Source organism: Anser cygnoides, chromosome 1 (assembly GCF_040182565.1).
Source record: "Anser cygnoides isolate HZ-2024a breed goose chromosome 1, Taihu_goose_T2T_genome, whole genome shotgun sequence".
In the NCBI taxonomy this organism is placed as follows: Eukaryota; Metazoa; Chordata; class Aves; order Anseriformes; family Anatidae; genus Anser; species Anser cygnoides.
Window position 1 is genome coordinate 147,205,972 of NC_089873.1, and position 13,521 is coordinate 147,219,492.

The following is a 13,521-nucleotide window of genomic DNA, read 5'->3' on the forward strand; positions in this document are numbered from 1 at the left end:
TGACTTTGTTTGTATCTATAAGAGGCTATTTTTTATCACTCTACATTTAGATGCTAGCTCTATTACTGACCTTTTAAACCAGATTTTGCTTTGAACAAAAAAAAGTAATGGGTTTTATTGTTTTAAAAAGAACAGTTTCAGTGTTAAATTGGATTCCAGCCAGGGGGATTTATAATCTGATTCCTACAAGACGAATCAGAGTTTTGATATTGAGAGCTGGAGCACTGCGTTGATCGTATGGAGCACTGCTGTAAAGTCAGGAAGTTCAAAAGTTTTTATTTCTAATTCTTTATATTTTCTTATGTCAGAGAATTAAAATATATTCTTATCCTGCTTGACTGACTTGCTGGAAAATCAGGAAGTTCTAAAGGTTTTTTTTGTTATGATTTTTAACTCTATATTTTCTTATGTCAAAGAATTGAAATATATTCCTATCCTGCTTCGTTTACTAGCAAAGAACTTCCTGACCCTCTGATGTAGAAAAGTATTGTGCATATTTCATGTCTTTCTCCTTTCCTCCTTGTTATTTCAAATAATTCAGCTAGACTGTCTCTATCAGTTGGGTAAGCAGAGCTGTAACACCTACTTAAGGGAGGGGAACCATCTGGTTTCCTTGCAACTTGCAGCCTGCTGGCAAATATTAGGTTGTACCAATTTACAGCATGATGAAGTGGGAAATAATGGACGTTCTTGGAGAATCTGAGATGGGATCAGCTGTTACTGGCAAAAATTGGCAGGTGCAGCGCACTGTGCCAGCCGTAAGCACGGTCTCGTGTCGGAGAGTGCAGCTGGGAAAATGGCCTGCTAATTGAATGGTAGCAGGACTCCCAGCAGCTCTGACAGTGGTGGAGCATCATTAATTGGGGGCTCTTGGTTGACTTGGTGGCGGCTGTCGCTGAATCAAGGATCCTGCCGGTTGATGCTTTTCTAGGTGCTGGAGTGTGTAGTGCCTCTTCCGTGCAAGTGAGTCCTCGTGGAATCAGAAGTGCTTTCAGACTTGGGAGGGCTGGCATAAGGCTGGTGATGATATCTATTTCTCGTTTGTATTTGCAGTATGGTGATGGGGATTTGGAGCCATAAAAGCTACTCAGTTACACATTTGCTTAACTGCACACTTCTACTGTTATTTTTCCCGTACCTCTATTTTTCCTTCTTATATTCAGTTGTAATAGGTTTCCAAATTAGCTTATCATCAAGCAGCAACTATTCTTTTTTTTTTTCTTTTTTCTTTTTTTTTTGGGGGGGGGGGAGTCAGGGGAGGAAGCCCAAGGGGGACTTGTCCTTGACTGAAGTTCTTGGATGCTGTCATATTTCATACAGTGGTTATGGAAACCAACATAGCCTGTTTTCAGACAAAAATGGCCTGTTACATGTACCTCTGGTGTTGTTTGCCTGCTCCTGGATGTGTCCACAGCAGAGTAAATGTTGTTCAGGCCTCAGCACCTGAGACCCACCTCTGCCCAGGGTTGGCATATTGGTGCTCAGCATCATCCCCTTGCTGGAACCAGGGTGCGTGTAGGCTGAGCATCCTTGCTGCCTCCATGATGCAGGATAAGTGCTTTGACAAGGGTGGCCCAGGTGAGTCCAGCAGGTGCCATCAGCAAGCTGTGATGGGTCATTAACATCCCCCTTTTTTTCTCTTGTTTTTTTTTTTCCTTTCTTTTCTTTTTTTTTCTTTTCCTAACCCTTCTTTTTTCCCTTTTTTTCCTTTCTCTGTCTTTTCTGCCCCTTCTTTCTCCTTTTCCTTTTTTCTACTCTCTTCTTTTTCTTTCTTTCTTCTGTCCTTTTCTGCCCCTTCTTTTTCCTTTTCCTTTCTTTTCCTCCCCTTTCTTTTCTCTTCCTTTTTAATTTTTCTCCTCCTTTTTTCGTTTCCTTATATTTCTTTCTCTGTCCCTTTTTGTCCTTCTCTTTTCCCCTTCCCCTTCCCCTTCCCCTTCCCCTTCTCCCCTTCTCCTTCTCCTTTTCCTTTCTCTCCTCTCTTCCTCTTCTTCCTCCTCCTCCTCTGTCCCTTTTCCCCTGCACTCAGCTCAACGACTCCGCCAAGCAGCTCATCGAGATGGACAAGACGTGCTCAGCAGCTGCTGCCGGCTGCGAGGCGCCGCCAGATCCAGCCGCAGCAGTGGGTCTGGGGCCGTGTCCCGCCCCGAGCGGCGCGGGGGCGGTGGTGGCAGCCCCGCGGCAGGTGGAGGGCAAGAAGAACGCCAAGAAGCGGCACTCCTTCACCGCCCTCAGCATGACCCACAAGTCCTCCCAGGCCGCCAGCAACCGGCACTCCATGGAGATCAGCGCCCCCGTCCTCATCAGCTCCAGCGACCCACGGGCGGCCGCCAGGATCGGGGACCTGGCCCACCTCTCCTCCAGCGCGCCCGCCCAGGTAAGGCTGGGGGCATGGCCTCTTCCAAGGGAACCTGAGCTTGAGCAAAGCTGTTGTCATTTTCACTTGGCAGGGCTTTGCATCGGTCTTTCCCAACCACGTGTTAATGAGTGGGCAGGTGTGATGAGCTGGAGAACAAAGCCAAATAATTTTAGGTTTGATTTAGAACAGAACAGAACAGTTCAGTTGGAAGGGACCTTCAAAGATTGTCGAGTCCAGCCATTTCAGGGCTAACCAAAAGTTAAAGCATATTAATGAAGACATTGTCCAAATGCCTGTTGAACACTGACAGGCACAGGGCATCAACCTCCTCTCCAGGAAGCCTATTTCAGTGTTTGACCACCCTCATAGTAAAGAATTTTTTCCTAATGCCCAGTCTGAACCTGCCCTGGCACAGCTTTGAGCCATTTCCACAAGCCCTGACATCGGTGACCAAGGAGCAAAGACCAACACCTCACTCCATGCTTCCCCACCTCAGGACTTGCAGAGAGCAATGGGGTCACCACTCAACCTCCTCTTCTCCAGACTGAACAGCCAAGGTGTCCTCAGCCCCTCCTCACAGGACGTGCCCTCCAGCCCCTTTACCAGCTTTGTTCCTCTCCTCTGGAACCCAATCACTGACTTACAATAATGCAATACATTTTTTTTAAGTGATCATACGGTTTGTTTGAACTGTAAAGTGTTGCAGCTTATATTCCTCACTTTCTGTTATAGAAAGAGATAATCTGGAGTGATCCCATTATCCTTACTCCAGGCTGTATTTCCTCCCCCTTGGGGTAATGCCACCGGTATGAACTTCACACACTTGTTACACCTCAGGGACAAAAAACAATTGTAGAGTAACTATTTCCCTATAGATCACTGGAAGACAAACAAATGTGTTGTAGTTTGGCAAGTAGCTGGTACCTGGCTAGTAGCTGCTGTTCAGAAACACTCATCAAGGTTTCAAACAAGCACGTGTGCTAATTGTGCAGGCTATTCCCTCCTTCCCCCCTCAAGAATACCAGCAGATCTGACAAGGGACTTCTGGACCACCACCGCCAAGGGACGAGCAAAAGCAGGAGACAAACCCACCAGGGACATGCTGAAATCCCATGCAAACACCTGCTGTTTCTGCAGACAACAAAATGCAAGTGGTAATTTGCAGTTAGAAGGCGTAGAAGGAAGAGAAGAATAATACCAATCCCAAACCTCTTCTGCCTTGGCCTTCCTGCAGAGTCTTCTATGCATGGTGTGTGCGGATTAGCTCCTCTTAAAACACGAATACCTGAAAAAACACAGGGTTCAGTTGCGCTATCAGGACCAGGCGTGCACGTCTGAAGCGAAGCACCCAGCTGTGCTTTGCGGTGCACTGAGAGCAGACCTGAAATGAAAAGCCCTGAAATTCATTTCCTGGGGGCATCAGGTCCTCAGTTCCCTCAGTTTCCCTCTACAGAACAGCCCCTCTTGTTCTGCACTGCTTGCTAATGCACAGACAACCCAAATATAACAGGGTCTGCCCACAGGGCAGCCAAAACGATGTGCCAAGGGGCCGCTCTGGAGGTCTTCGTCTCCTCTCAGCCCCCAGCAGGAGTGTGAAGGTGAGGATATGGCCCCGCACAAAGCAGCACGCATGCCAAGATGTACCGGGACATCTGCGACACAGCGCGAGCTCTAGATGTGAGCGAGAGTCCCAGGCTCGTCAAGTAAATGACACCCACGTTTTTGGCACTCGAAGTGACACATTTGGACTTTGCAGAGATGTGACAGCCTGTGGCTTTTCTGTTCTTGTACTAGCCGAGGAGAGAAGCGTGCACACCCTTTGCCAGAGTCATGTGAAGACTCGGTCTAAGCTAGAATACCGCAAAAATTAGACGGGAAAGCAGAAAGTGCCTTAATTACTCTCCCCTGCTTTGGCAGAACAACTGTTGTGGAAAAAAAACACATTCATTTCACAGGTCACTGTAATGTTTGGGCACAAGTGGTAGGGGACAGGAAGGGGCCCGTGTTCCTCATTAGAAGTTTTGAAACCCAACCCAAAGGAAGGTTGGTTGTGTCCTTCACCGCAGATGGGAGGGCATGCCGTCTGTGTTGCACAGCTGGGGCTGGGGGACAACGAAGCCCCTCCAGTGGTGACAGACAGACACAGGGACAGTGCTGCAGCACCGGTTTGGGGATCTTCTGCCCCAGGCTTGCAAGCAAGGCAGCTGGGGAGGTGCCTCGATCACTGCTGGCCAAAACAATCACAGCTAGAATCCAGGCAGGGGAAGAAGAGCCTTGGTGAGAGGGATCAGCCTCAGCGAAAAGAGGTTTCCCTCTGTCAAAATGCATTATGGCAGCCCAGAGAAACCAGCCACTGCAAGCGTGGCATTTGCATGTATGAATACGTATGTCTGCTTTTAGGGGTCTTACTATTTTCCATCTGGTCTGAGGGATTTAAAAATTTACATTTTCAAACTTTGCTATGAATGCAGATCTATTGGAGGAAAAAAAGGAAAAAAAAAATGGAGCTGACATTCTCATTATATTCTCCTGACCGTAGGAGCAGCCTTCAGAAAAATGCCTCGCTGCTGTAAGACTTGCAGTAAAATCACACGAGCTACCGACATGAATTCACCTGCTTTCAGCCCTCTTCGATAGGTCTGCAGAGAGTCCAGACTTTGCCTCTCACAAAATGAGCACTGAAATTGTGCTTATATATATTTATGTGTCTATTAAACCTGTAATTATCTATACATTTTAAATCAAAATGTCAGAAATTCAGCTCCTTCTCTGCCATCTGCTGAGACCTGACAGGGCTCTGAAACAATTAATGCTGCTACAGCCTCAGACAGAAGATCAACTCAGCATTTTTGTTTTATTTAAGTGTGGCTGAATGCCAGCCAAAATAGCACAACCAGGGGACCCCTGAGGTGTTACACTGAGGTGTTCAGGGCAGCGAGAGTCTTGTCTTCGGGTTGTTTTTGTTCTCAAATGCGTTTGGCAAATGCGTTTTAGCTGCCAAACTGACCCGTGAGCTCGGCCACAAGAAGATGTCTCACCTTCTCTTTTCTCCCTTGTCTGCCCAGCAAATCCTCCTCACAGCCCTCGAGTGGTCCTCTCTGTAACCATCTCAGGCCCCTGCTAGTTTGCAGCAGCAAATTCAGCCAAAGTGTATTTTTATAGGGGGAAACAACAAATTTACAGTTTCAGCGCTGACTGTCTAGCAAATTTATGCCTTTCCTTTCACCATTAGAATCTAAATTTGTGTTACTGTGTCTTTATATCATATCCTTGAAATTTCCAGGCACTTTATCACTGCTTATTCGAAAGGATCTCCTCGTAAAAAGAAATGAAGGAATTTTGTTCAGTTTAGTAGCTGTGAGCATCTTTGGTTCAAGCCAGGATCAGTGCTGAGCTGAAACCCAGGAGGTTTCTACCTTTTTTTAAAGTTCAACACACTTTTTTTTTTTTCCTATAGCCTATTCTTTAAACAAGGAGAATTCAATAACAGAAGTTCCTCAACAGAATCCACTGCCCTACCTCAGGCAACTGACCGGTGCCTGGTGAAACCGCGTTCCTAATACCAGCATCCGTTTCCCCTGCAGACCTCCACCTGGAGCACCTGCTTTCTCCCTGCTGTCTTGAGAGGAAACAGAGACTTTGAAGGCTGTAGGAACTTAAAATCTAGGTGTAAATTTTAGATGTTTCGGTAAATGTGGAATATATTCCACCCCTTAAAAGCGAGTTCATGCGTAGTACTATATTCCTGTGGCTTTTGTCAGCATTTGTGAATTGAAACCAGACTTTCATGCAGAGCTGACACGTTTTTTGTTTTTATGAGTTGTTAAACTATAATAAGCCTCCTGCTTCTCCAGGAGGGCACAGATTTATGCATCTCGAGCAGTGACATGCAGACCAGAGTGCAAACTCCCATGCTTTGAAAGTACTTCTGCATATCATTAACTCAATAATTGTGGACTGCTTGCCTTTGATAACATGTTCATTGTTCTGTAAGCAGAACCAACCCAGCTGGTTCCAAAAAGCCAAGATGCTATTTTGAGAGTCTAAAAAAATACCTTAATTGACTGCCAACCTAGGGATGCTCAAGGGTAGAAGGATCAACTTCAAACCACCTCAGCTGGATAAAATAGCGACTGGAGGACCACAGTAGTCAGGATACGAAGCACTTATTGACAAAAGAGCAATGCTGGGGTCTTCATTCTGCTTGCAGCCAAATTTGCTGGTTGTATGCTTTTTGTTGCATGCCGAGTATCACTCAGTGAATGTAAGACCTCCATCTAAAAGGTGATAGTGTCTGCCCGTCATGCAGAATGCCCCATCATGCTGGCAAAACAGATTTTTCTTGAAGATGTAAGTAGTGCTGCGGGCCTGTGATGGAGCAGAAGCTGAATTAGGCTGCGAGTGCAGAGGAGCCACTTGTAACTGAGATCCCCAGGAGAGGAGGGAAATTCCCCCCTGGACGGTAATCGTGCCTAGGCCTCAGGTGGCTGGTCCTGCTTCCATTTTCACCCCTTATGAATTATTTGTTCCTGCTATTTGGAAAGGTCAGAGGTCGGTAGTGCTCCAAATCCCCTGGTTTTGGGGAGAAAATGCGTCTCATGAATAATGAAGTGCGGCTTTGTGCACACCAGGACAACAGCTGAGAGAGGAAGAAAGAAAGGATCCTCCTGACAGGAGGAACTTGTGGTGTGAGTATTTTGAACAACTCGTCACCACGCACAGGAAATCCGCTTGTATCTGCGGGTGTCAGTACAGGCTCCTAACCGGAGGCCACATGTTCAGGAAAAGCTGAGAACAATGTCTTGCGCGCTCCCAGTCCCGAGCAGTGACAGCATGTGAAATGAAAAACCTTCCTTGAAGTGCCTCCCCGTATAAATCATTCGGAAGTGTGACTCCTTATCAGTTATTTAGGAGCGCTGGATTTTAGCTGAGAAAATGTAATAGCAGAACTCTGGTTCAGCCCTGGCTGATAGCCTAAATGTGCTGACCATGAGAAGCATACAGATTGCATTTAAAATCCAAAGACTAACTATCAACCTGGAATTTTCAAGCGCACAACAGGCTCTGAGAAAAGAAGAGAAATTCAGGTGTTTTTCAGCTCTGGTCTGGATTCCAAATCATATCCAGCCTGCTCCGCTGTCGGCTGCAAATGACAATGGGCTGTACATCCAGTAATGAGATTTGGTCAGCTGAAACAAATGGCAGCTATCTCAGGGGGCTGAACCGGTCAAAAATGGCAAGAGAAGTAATATTAGTCGATCCCACCTGTGTTTCTGTCATTTAGATCCAAATATGTCGTAAAAGCTTTGCTGAAGTCTAACCAAATCTGCTCCCTGGTCTCTGGTCCCAGCTCCACTCTAAATTATTTAGACCCGGAGCTAAACATTGCCTATTTGTCGCACATCAATTTTAAATAACTTTACAGAGAACTCTTGTTGGAGTTAGGAGATGGGAAGGAATTGAGGTTTTTTAAGGAGAGCATTTTGGGCAGGCATGCAAGCTTCAAATTTTTATAGCTACCAGTAGGTCTTTAAATATGCTCTGTGTGTATTAGGATATATAACATTATTTGTCAAAACTGCCGCAAATGAAACACGAGCTGACTAAATCTATTGACCGATTACATGAGCTTCTGAGAATCCAGGTCAAAGCAGAATCTCCTTTCAGAAACTACCAGCATAGAGACAATGGGTTCTCTTTATCCTATAATTTGTCTCATCGCAAATACATTTTGAAAGATTTTTCAAGAACCACAAAATCTAATTTTTGACTGGACTGAGGCAGAGAAGGCTATGCTTTAGAAGGGTGTTTATTCAACTGTGCATGAAATCCTCTTGCCTGTAAAACAAAAACAACGCATTTTTTTTTTCCAGATGCTCCTCAGGGTAGTAACCCAAAAACATTTTACCACTGAAATAATTTTTGCACAGGGCGAATCCCGAGGCTTCACGCTACCTGCCAGTCAGCTACTGATTTGGAAGACTCAAGAGCAAGCAAGGCAGCCTCTTGGTATTTACACTGCACCACAAAATGCTGTCCATCTGACACACTCCGTGTGTACATGCATGACATTTTAGCAGAAGTGACCGCAGTGTGTATTTTCCCTTTTTTTCTGTGTGGGGTTTTTGTTTATTTGTTTACTGCTACCATCTCCCTGGAGGGGGACCTCCTACAGGAGCCATTGCACAGGATCCTGATGAGTTTGTTGTTCAATTATCAAGAGGGTAATTATGAACTCAGGATTAAATTAACATGTTTTAGAGGTCAAGCCTCCACTTTAAGCTTTCCAGTTTCTCTGCCTTTGATTTTTTATGTTGTTTGATCCCCAAATTGCAAGAATCTATTTACTATAAAACCATTTAAACGCCCATAGGGGAGAGCTAGACACCAGTGCTTAGTGCTGAAAGGGTTATTCTGATTGAGAAACAACGCTGAATAAAATATAATTCTCATGATGCTCATCCACATAATGCTTAATTAAGCCTCATTTGGGGAAACTGGGAAGCTGCAAACCAGAATAATCAGCGCTCTTATGGATGGTAATGTCAGATGAACATTTGGAAGAAGACGACAAAAAATATTTGGGCTTCTCTCTCCAATTTACAACCATCCTTAGACTGCAGGATAGTGGCTCTCTGTAATTCCATGATCTATTCACAGAAGACATGGTCTAGAATTTTTGACCTATTATGAACCAAAAAATAATCGGGGCCAATGTGGTGCTAGAACAGGCTGGCATAATATCCTGCCTCACCGCCATCCCCAGCCACAGTCACTTACAGGCTGTAAGAACCTCTCAGAAAATACTAAATTAGAGAAATTTAGCTCCGGTTTTTGCAGGAAGGAATTTACGCAGCTGCAGCTGCCATCGTGCACATTTGTTTGTTTTTACACACATATCATTAAGGCAGAAAAAGTCTTACTTTAGAATTGGAAAGTCCATTTCTGCTCCCGCTTTGGTAATTAGCATTTGATGAGGCTATTTGATCTTGCGTGTAACACTTTTCATCAATACTTGGTGGCACCACCATGCATTAAGTGCTTATACATTATTTCTGGGAACATTAAGGCCTGGAGTGATTGCCAGAGTCATTGTTTTATGGAGTCAGTGAATTAGAGAAACAAGTCACAGGAATCTTAAAGACCATTAGGCTATTTTTTGTGGTATTTTCAGAGGACGGTATATCTGCCTATGTGAGTGGAATGTTTGAGTGTTTTTCTCTTATTATAAAGTAATACTAAAGAGAAATTTAAAGTAAGCTGTAAATATGCATTCATGACATTAAAAGAATTTTTCCTGTGAATTAATGAATGCGATAAGTGCCCTGTGGTGAGACAGTGCTGGATTCACTTTGAAGTCAAAATAGAGATTTCTGCTTGGTGATTTTCTCAATGATAAGAACATTCGTCTGATAGCAGCAGCAATTATTTTTCTGTGAAGGCTGCTGCAACCTGCAATATCACCGTACCCTGTTCCTACTTTTATCACTGTCTTCATGACTTCTATTCCCCTCCAAGTCTGAGTCCCGTGCTTTCACAAGACACTTCCCTAATCCCCGTAGGCACCATGTCTTTTCAAATTAAACCACAAATATGGCCTTAAAGTACCAGCGACAATCTAAAGCGAATCTATAAGGTAGAAAAGAAGATAGTTTATGCTGGAAGTCCAGAGCACTGATCTTCGTGCTTTCGTAGAAGTATGGCTGGGAAGAGAGAAAGGCAATGAATTTGAAATGAACTTTCAGCCCAGATGAGTGGTTATTACCTTTAATTTCCTGGTCTCTGTGGGCTTGTCAGTAATGTTTTGCCAGGCTGGTTTTTTTAAATAGATGTCAGGGCTGACACAAGAGGCAGCAACTTCTCAGCAGCGTATTATTTACTCAGGAGTATATGCTATAAACTGTAATAGAAATATATCATTACATGTACATTAAAGTGTGATTTGTTTTGATGCTCCTGTAGTTCTCTTGTAAATAATACTTACCAGCTGGAGGAGGAATGAGACCCGTCTGAGCTTAGACACATCTCGGTGACTCCTGAGGAAGTCGCGCTATTCATTCTCACCAGGAAATGTCGACCCTCAGGCTGCACAGTCGCCTGGAAAGTTCAGTCTTGTCAGCTAGCTGCGGGTCTCTTCCTTTCAGATGCAACCCGAACAATGGCTGATGCCATTACTTATTTAAGTATCTAAAAGTTTGATTGGAGTCATCTGGGGGTTTTACTCAGGATTTAGCCTTCCACGGTACAGAGACATAACTCTGCTGCGCCTCACGGAATCACCAAGGCTGGAAAAGACCTTCAAGATCACCAAGTCCAACCATCACCCTGACTAAGCAAGTGCCACCACTAAGCCATGTCCCTTAGTGCCACGTCCCCACATCTCTCAAATACCTCAAGGGATGGCAACTCCACCACTTCTTGGGCAGCCCGCTCCAATGCTTGACCACCCTCTCCATGAAGAAATTCTTCCCTATATCTGATCTAAACCTCCCCTGGAACAACTTGAGACTGTTTTCTTGTGTCCTGTCACTTGCCACCCGAGAAAAGTCTGACACTGTCCTCTCTGCAGCCTCCTTTCAGGTAGCTGTAGAGAGCGACGAGATCTCCCCTCATCCTCTTCTTCTCCAGACTAAACAGTCCCAGTTCCCTCAGCCGTTCTTGTTAAGTCTTGTTTTCCAGTCCCTTCACTGGGTGTGAAGAAACAGGACTTGGTGCAGAGGTACCCAGAGGTGTCCTCAGCGTGCCTTTGGGCAGGCACTGGGGCAGGCTGTCCTGGGGAAGAGGAGAGCTGTTGTTGAGCTGAGAGCATCAGGCTTTGTGAGTGGTACTCGGAGGATGCCAGACAGAAGTGGGAGCATGCAAAGAAATCAGATTGGGCTGTTTAGCGACCTAAGTACCTGGGATGAGAGTTGGCAGTGTCTAGTTCAGAAAGCTGCACACCAACGTTAGGGTAAATGTCCTCCTAACCAGGAGGTGAAAGGATGGATGTGACACACAAACCTCCCAAAAGGTATCCAGCAGAGAACAAAGTATCAGAGCACTGCCTCTGATTCCCATTCCCCATAGCAGATGATGCAGAAAGAAGGGCGTGTTTAGTACATTGTTCCTTAGATCACAATAGCAAAACTACAACCTGGCTCCAGGGCTAAATAAAGGAGGAAAACAAACTAAGCCCTGCTGCTTGCAGTGATGGAGGAAGGCCTGCTGTGTGCTCCAGGAGGGCTGTTAGTGTTACCAGCAGCTGCAGGGACCCACGTAAACTGTGCAAAGGGGAAGTGGAAAGGTAAGCTTCCACAAAAGTAATCAGAAGTATGAAAAAATAACAGCCACGTCTCTCACAGAAGTCAGTCTGTGGATTCAGTGCCCTGGAAGGCCAGCGGGTCCCGTGGAGTGAAACCTGATGATGAAAATCGGGGGCTGGAGGCAGACTGGCAAGTAACCCATTGTGCCAAAGGCTGCAGGGGGAAGCAGCTGAAGAGAAACTGAAGCATGGTCAGGAAGCAGGCACTGATTTAGAGTTTGTATGCATATGCTACTGGGCTGAGCAAATTGGCAAAAATGAACAGTTTGTAGGGTCCAGGGTAGCGCCAGATGCAGCAATATTACAGCAACAGACTGCAGGCAAGACACTGACTGTCAAGTGGGTAGAGAACATAGAGGACTACAGAGATTTCTTCGGGATTAGTCAAGGGAAGAAAGTAACACTGTCATCAAGCAACGCTAACTGACAATTATATGATGTCTTAATCCCTAGGCCTGTATGTTAGTACAAGCATAACAGCAAATAAAAAGCATTTGGGCTCGTGCTTCTAGCAATATAGATGATGCACAGGCCACCAGTGTCAGTGCAAACAAGTGAATGGCTGATGCTAACACAGCAATGCTGCTCTCTGGGCTTGAGAGGACCGTATGAGCTCAGGAAAGGATAGCATGTGTCCTACGCTGCTGAGATATTGTCTGCATATACAGTTCGCCCTGAGGTTGTTCCCTCAGCTCCAGTTTTTCATGTGAGGTAAAAACAAAGTGTTTTGTTGTAGCAGAAGAGGTCGGGTTCCGATCTGTTTTCTGCTGTTTTGGAGGCAGTTTCTCCAGCTTCGAGCGGATGCGTGGTTGGCACAACACAAAGAAGTTTGCACCAGCTGGTTTCTCACTTGCCTCTTGGGTGAGGCATTTGCCATGCCTCTCTGCTCAGCATCTTCCTCGATCCCTAACCCCATTAACAAGCTCAAAATAATGAGTGAGGAATCATGTTCCAGCTATCCCTAACATTTTTGGGTGGGTTAATATTATCTCACTGACATGACAGGCAGGATTAATAGAGCCTTAGTCATGGGACTGGAAAGAATGCTTACTTTTACACATAGGACTAAGAGCTGCCCGGAACCTTCCTTGTTCGAGCAAGCAGCCAGAAAGTGAGGGGAAATAATGAGAAAAAGGAGATGTACTTGTCACTACAACTTCATGATGGATCATAGATATTGCTGAGAGAGGAGACAGCTTGCTGCTTGTTACCAAAAGCTGTGGAATCACAGAGCAGTCTTCATAGTTTGCTGCCTGATTCCTTAATGATACTGTGTTAATATTCAGCAGAGCAATATAAATTAACAGTGCAATATCGAGACATGACACTGTAATAATTATGTGGGCTTCTCTGGAGTGAGGTGACCTTGAAATCCATTAATTAAGTAGCAATGTGTGTCTTGGCTTAATTCGGTGTCATTTGTAAGTGCAAAAAATGTCCCTATGTTTCTGTTCCCAAAGTAGATCAATATTTACTGTTTGTTAGATAGCGTTTGGAAACAGAAAAGCTGCACTGGAGGTCTGTGAACTGCTCAGAATATTTGCTGTATGGAAGAGGCTCTGTCTGAACCTGCAGTTGCTGCATAAACTTCAGATACTTCTTTGTGGATCCATTCTACGTATGGACGTCCATCCAGCATTTGGCTGGACTTCCTATAAAAACCTGTTGCTCAAGTAAACCATTGCAAGTCCCATCAGCCCAACTCTGTCCTGTATTTGCAGCAAAGACCTGTTGCTACTGCTCTTGCCGTTACTTCAGAGGAGGTTTCCAGACAAAATTCATCTTTTACGTAGACGAGTGGGAACTTTGATGAGACAACTCAAAAGAGTTTGCCCTGCATGCTTTGGCTCAGCATTAACTTTGA

At 45.1% G+C, this 13,521-nt stretch overlaps 1 protein-coding gene across 2 annotated transcripts in view; it reads left to right on the forward strand.

The window, feature by feature from the left end:
* SH3RF3 (SH3 domain containing ring finger 3) overlaps window positions 1-13,521 on the forward strand; it is a 238,815-nt gene that overhangs the window by 179,572 nt on the left and 45,722 nt on the right. For both annotated transcript variants that reach the window (XM_066985177.1, XM_066985186.1), the window contains exon 4: window positions 2,027-2,374. In XM_066985177.1, coding sequence (XP_066841278.1) covers window positions 2,027-2,374 — 348 coding nt within the window. The remainder of the gene's footprint in view (window positions 1-2,026; window positions 2,375-13,521) is intronic.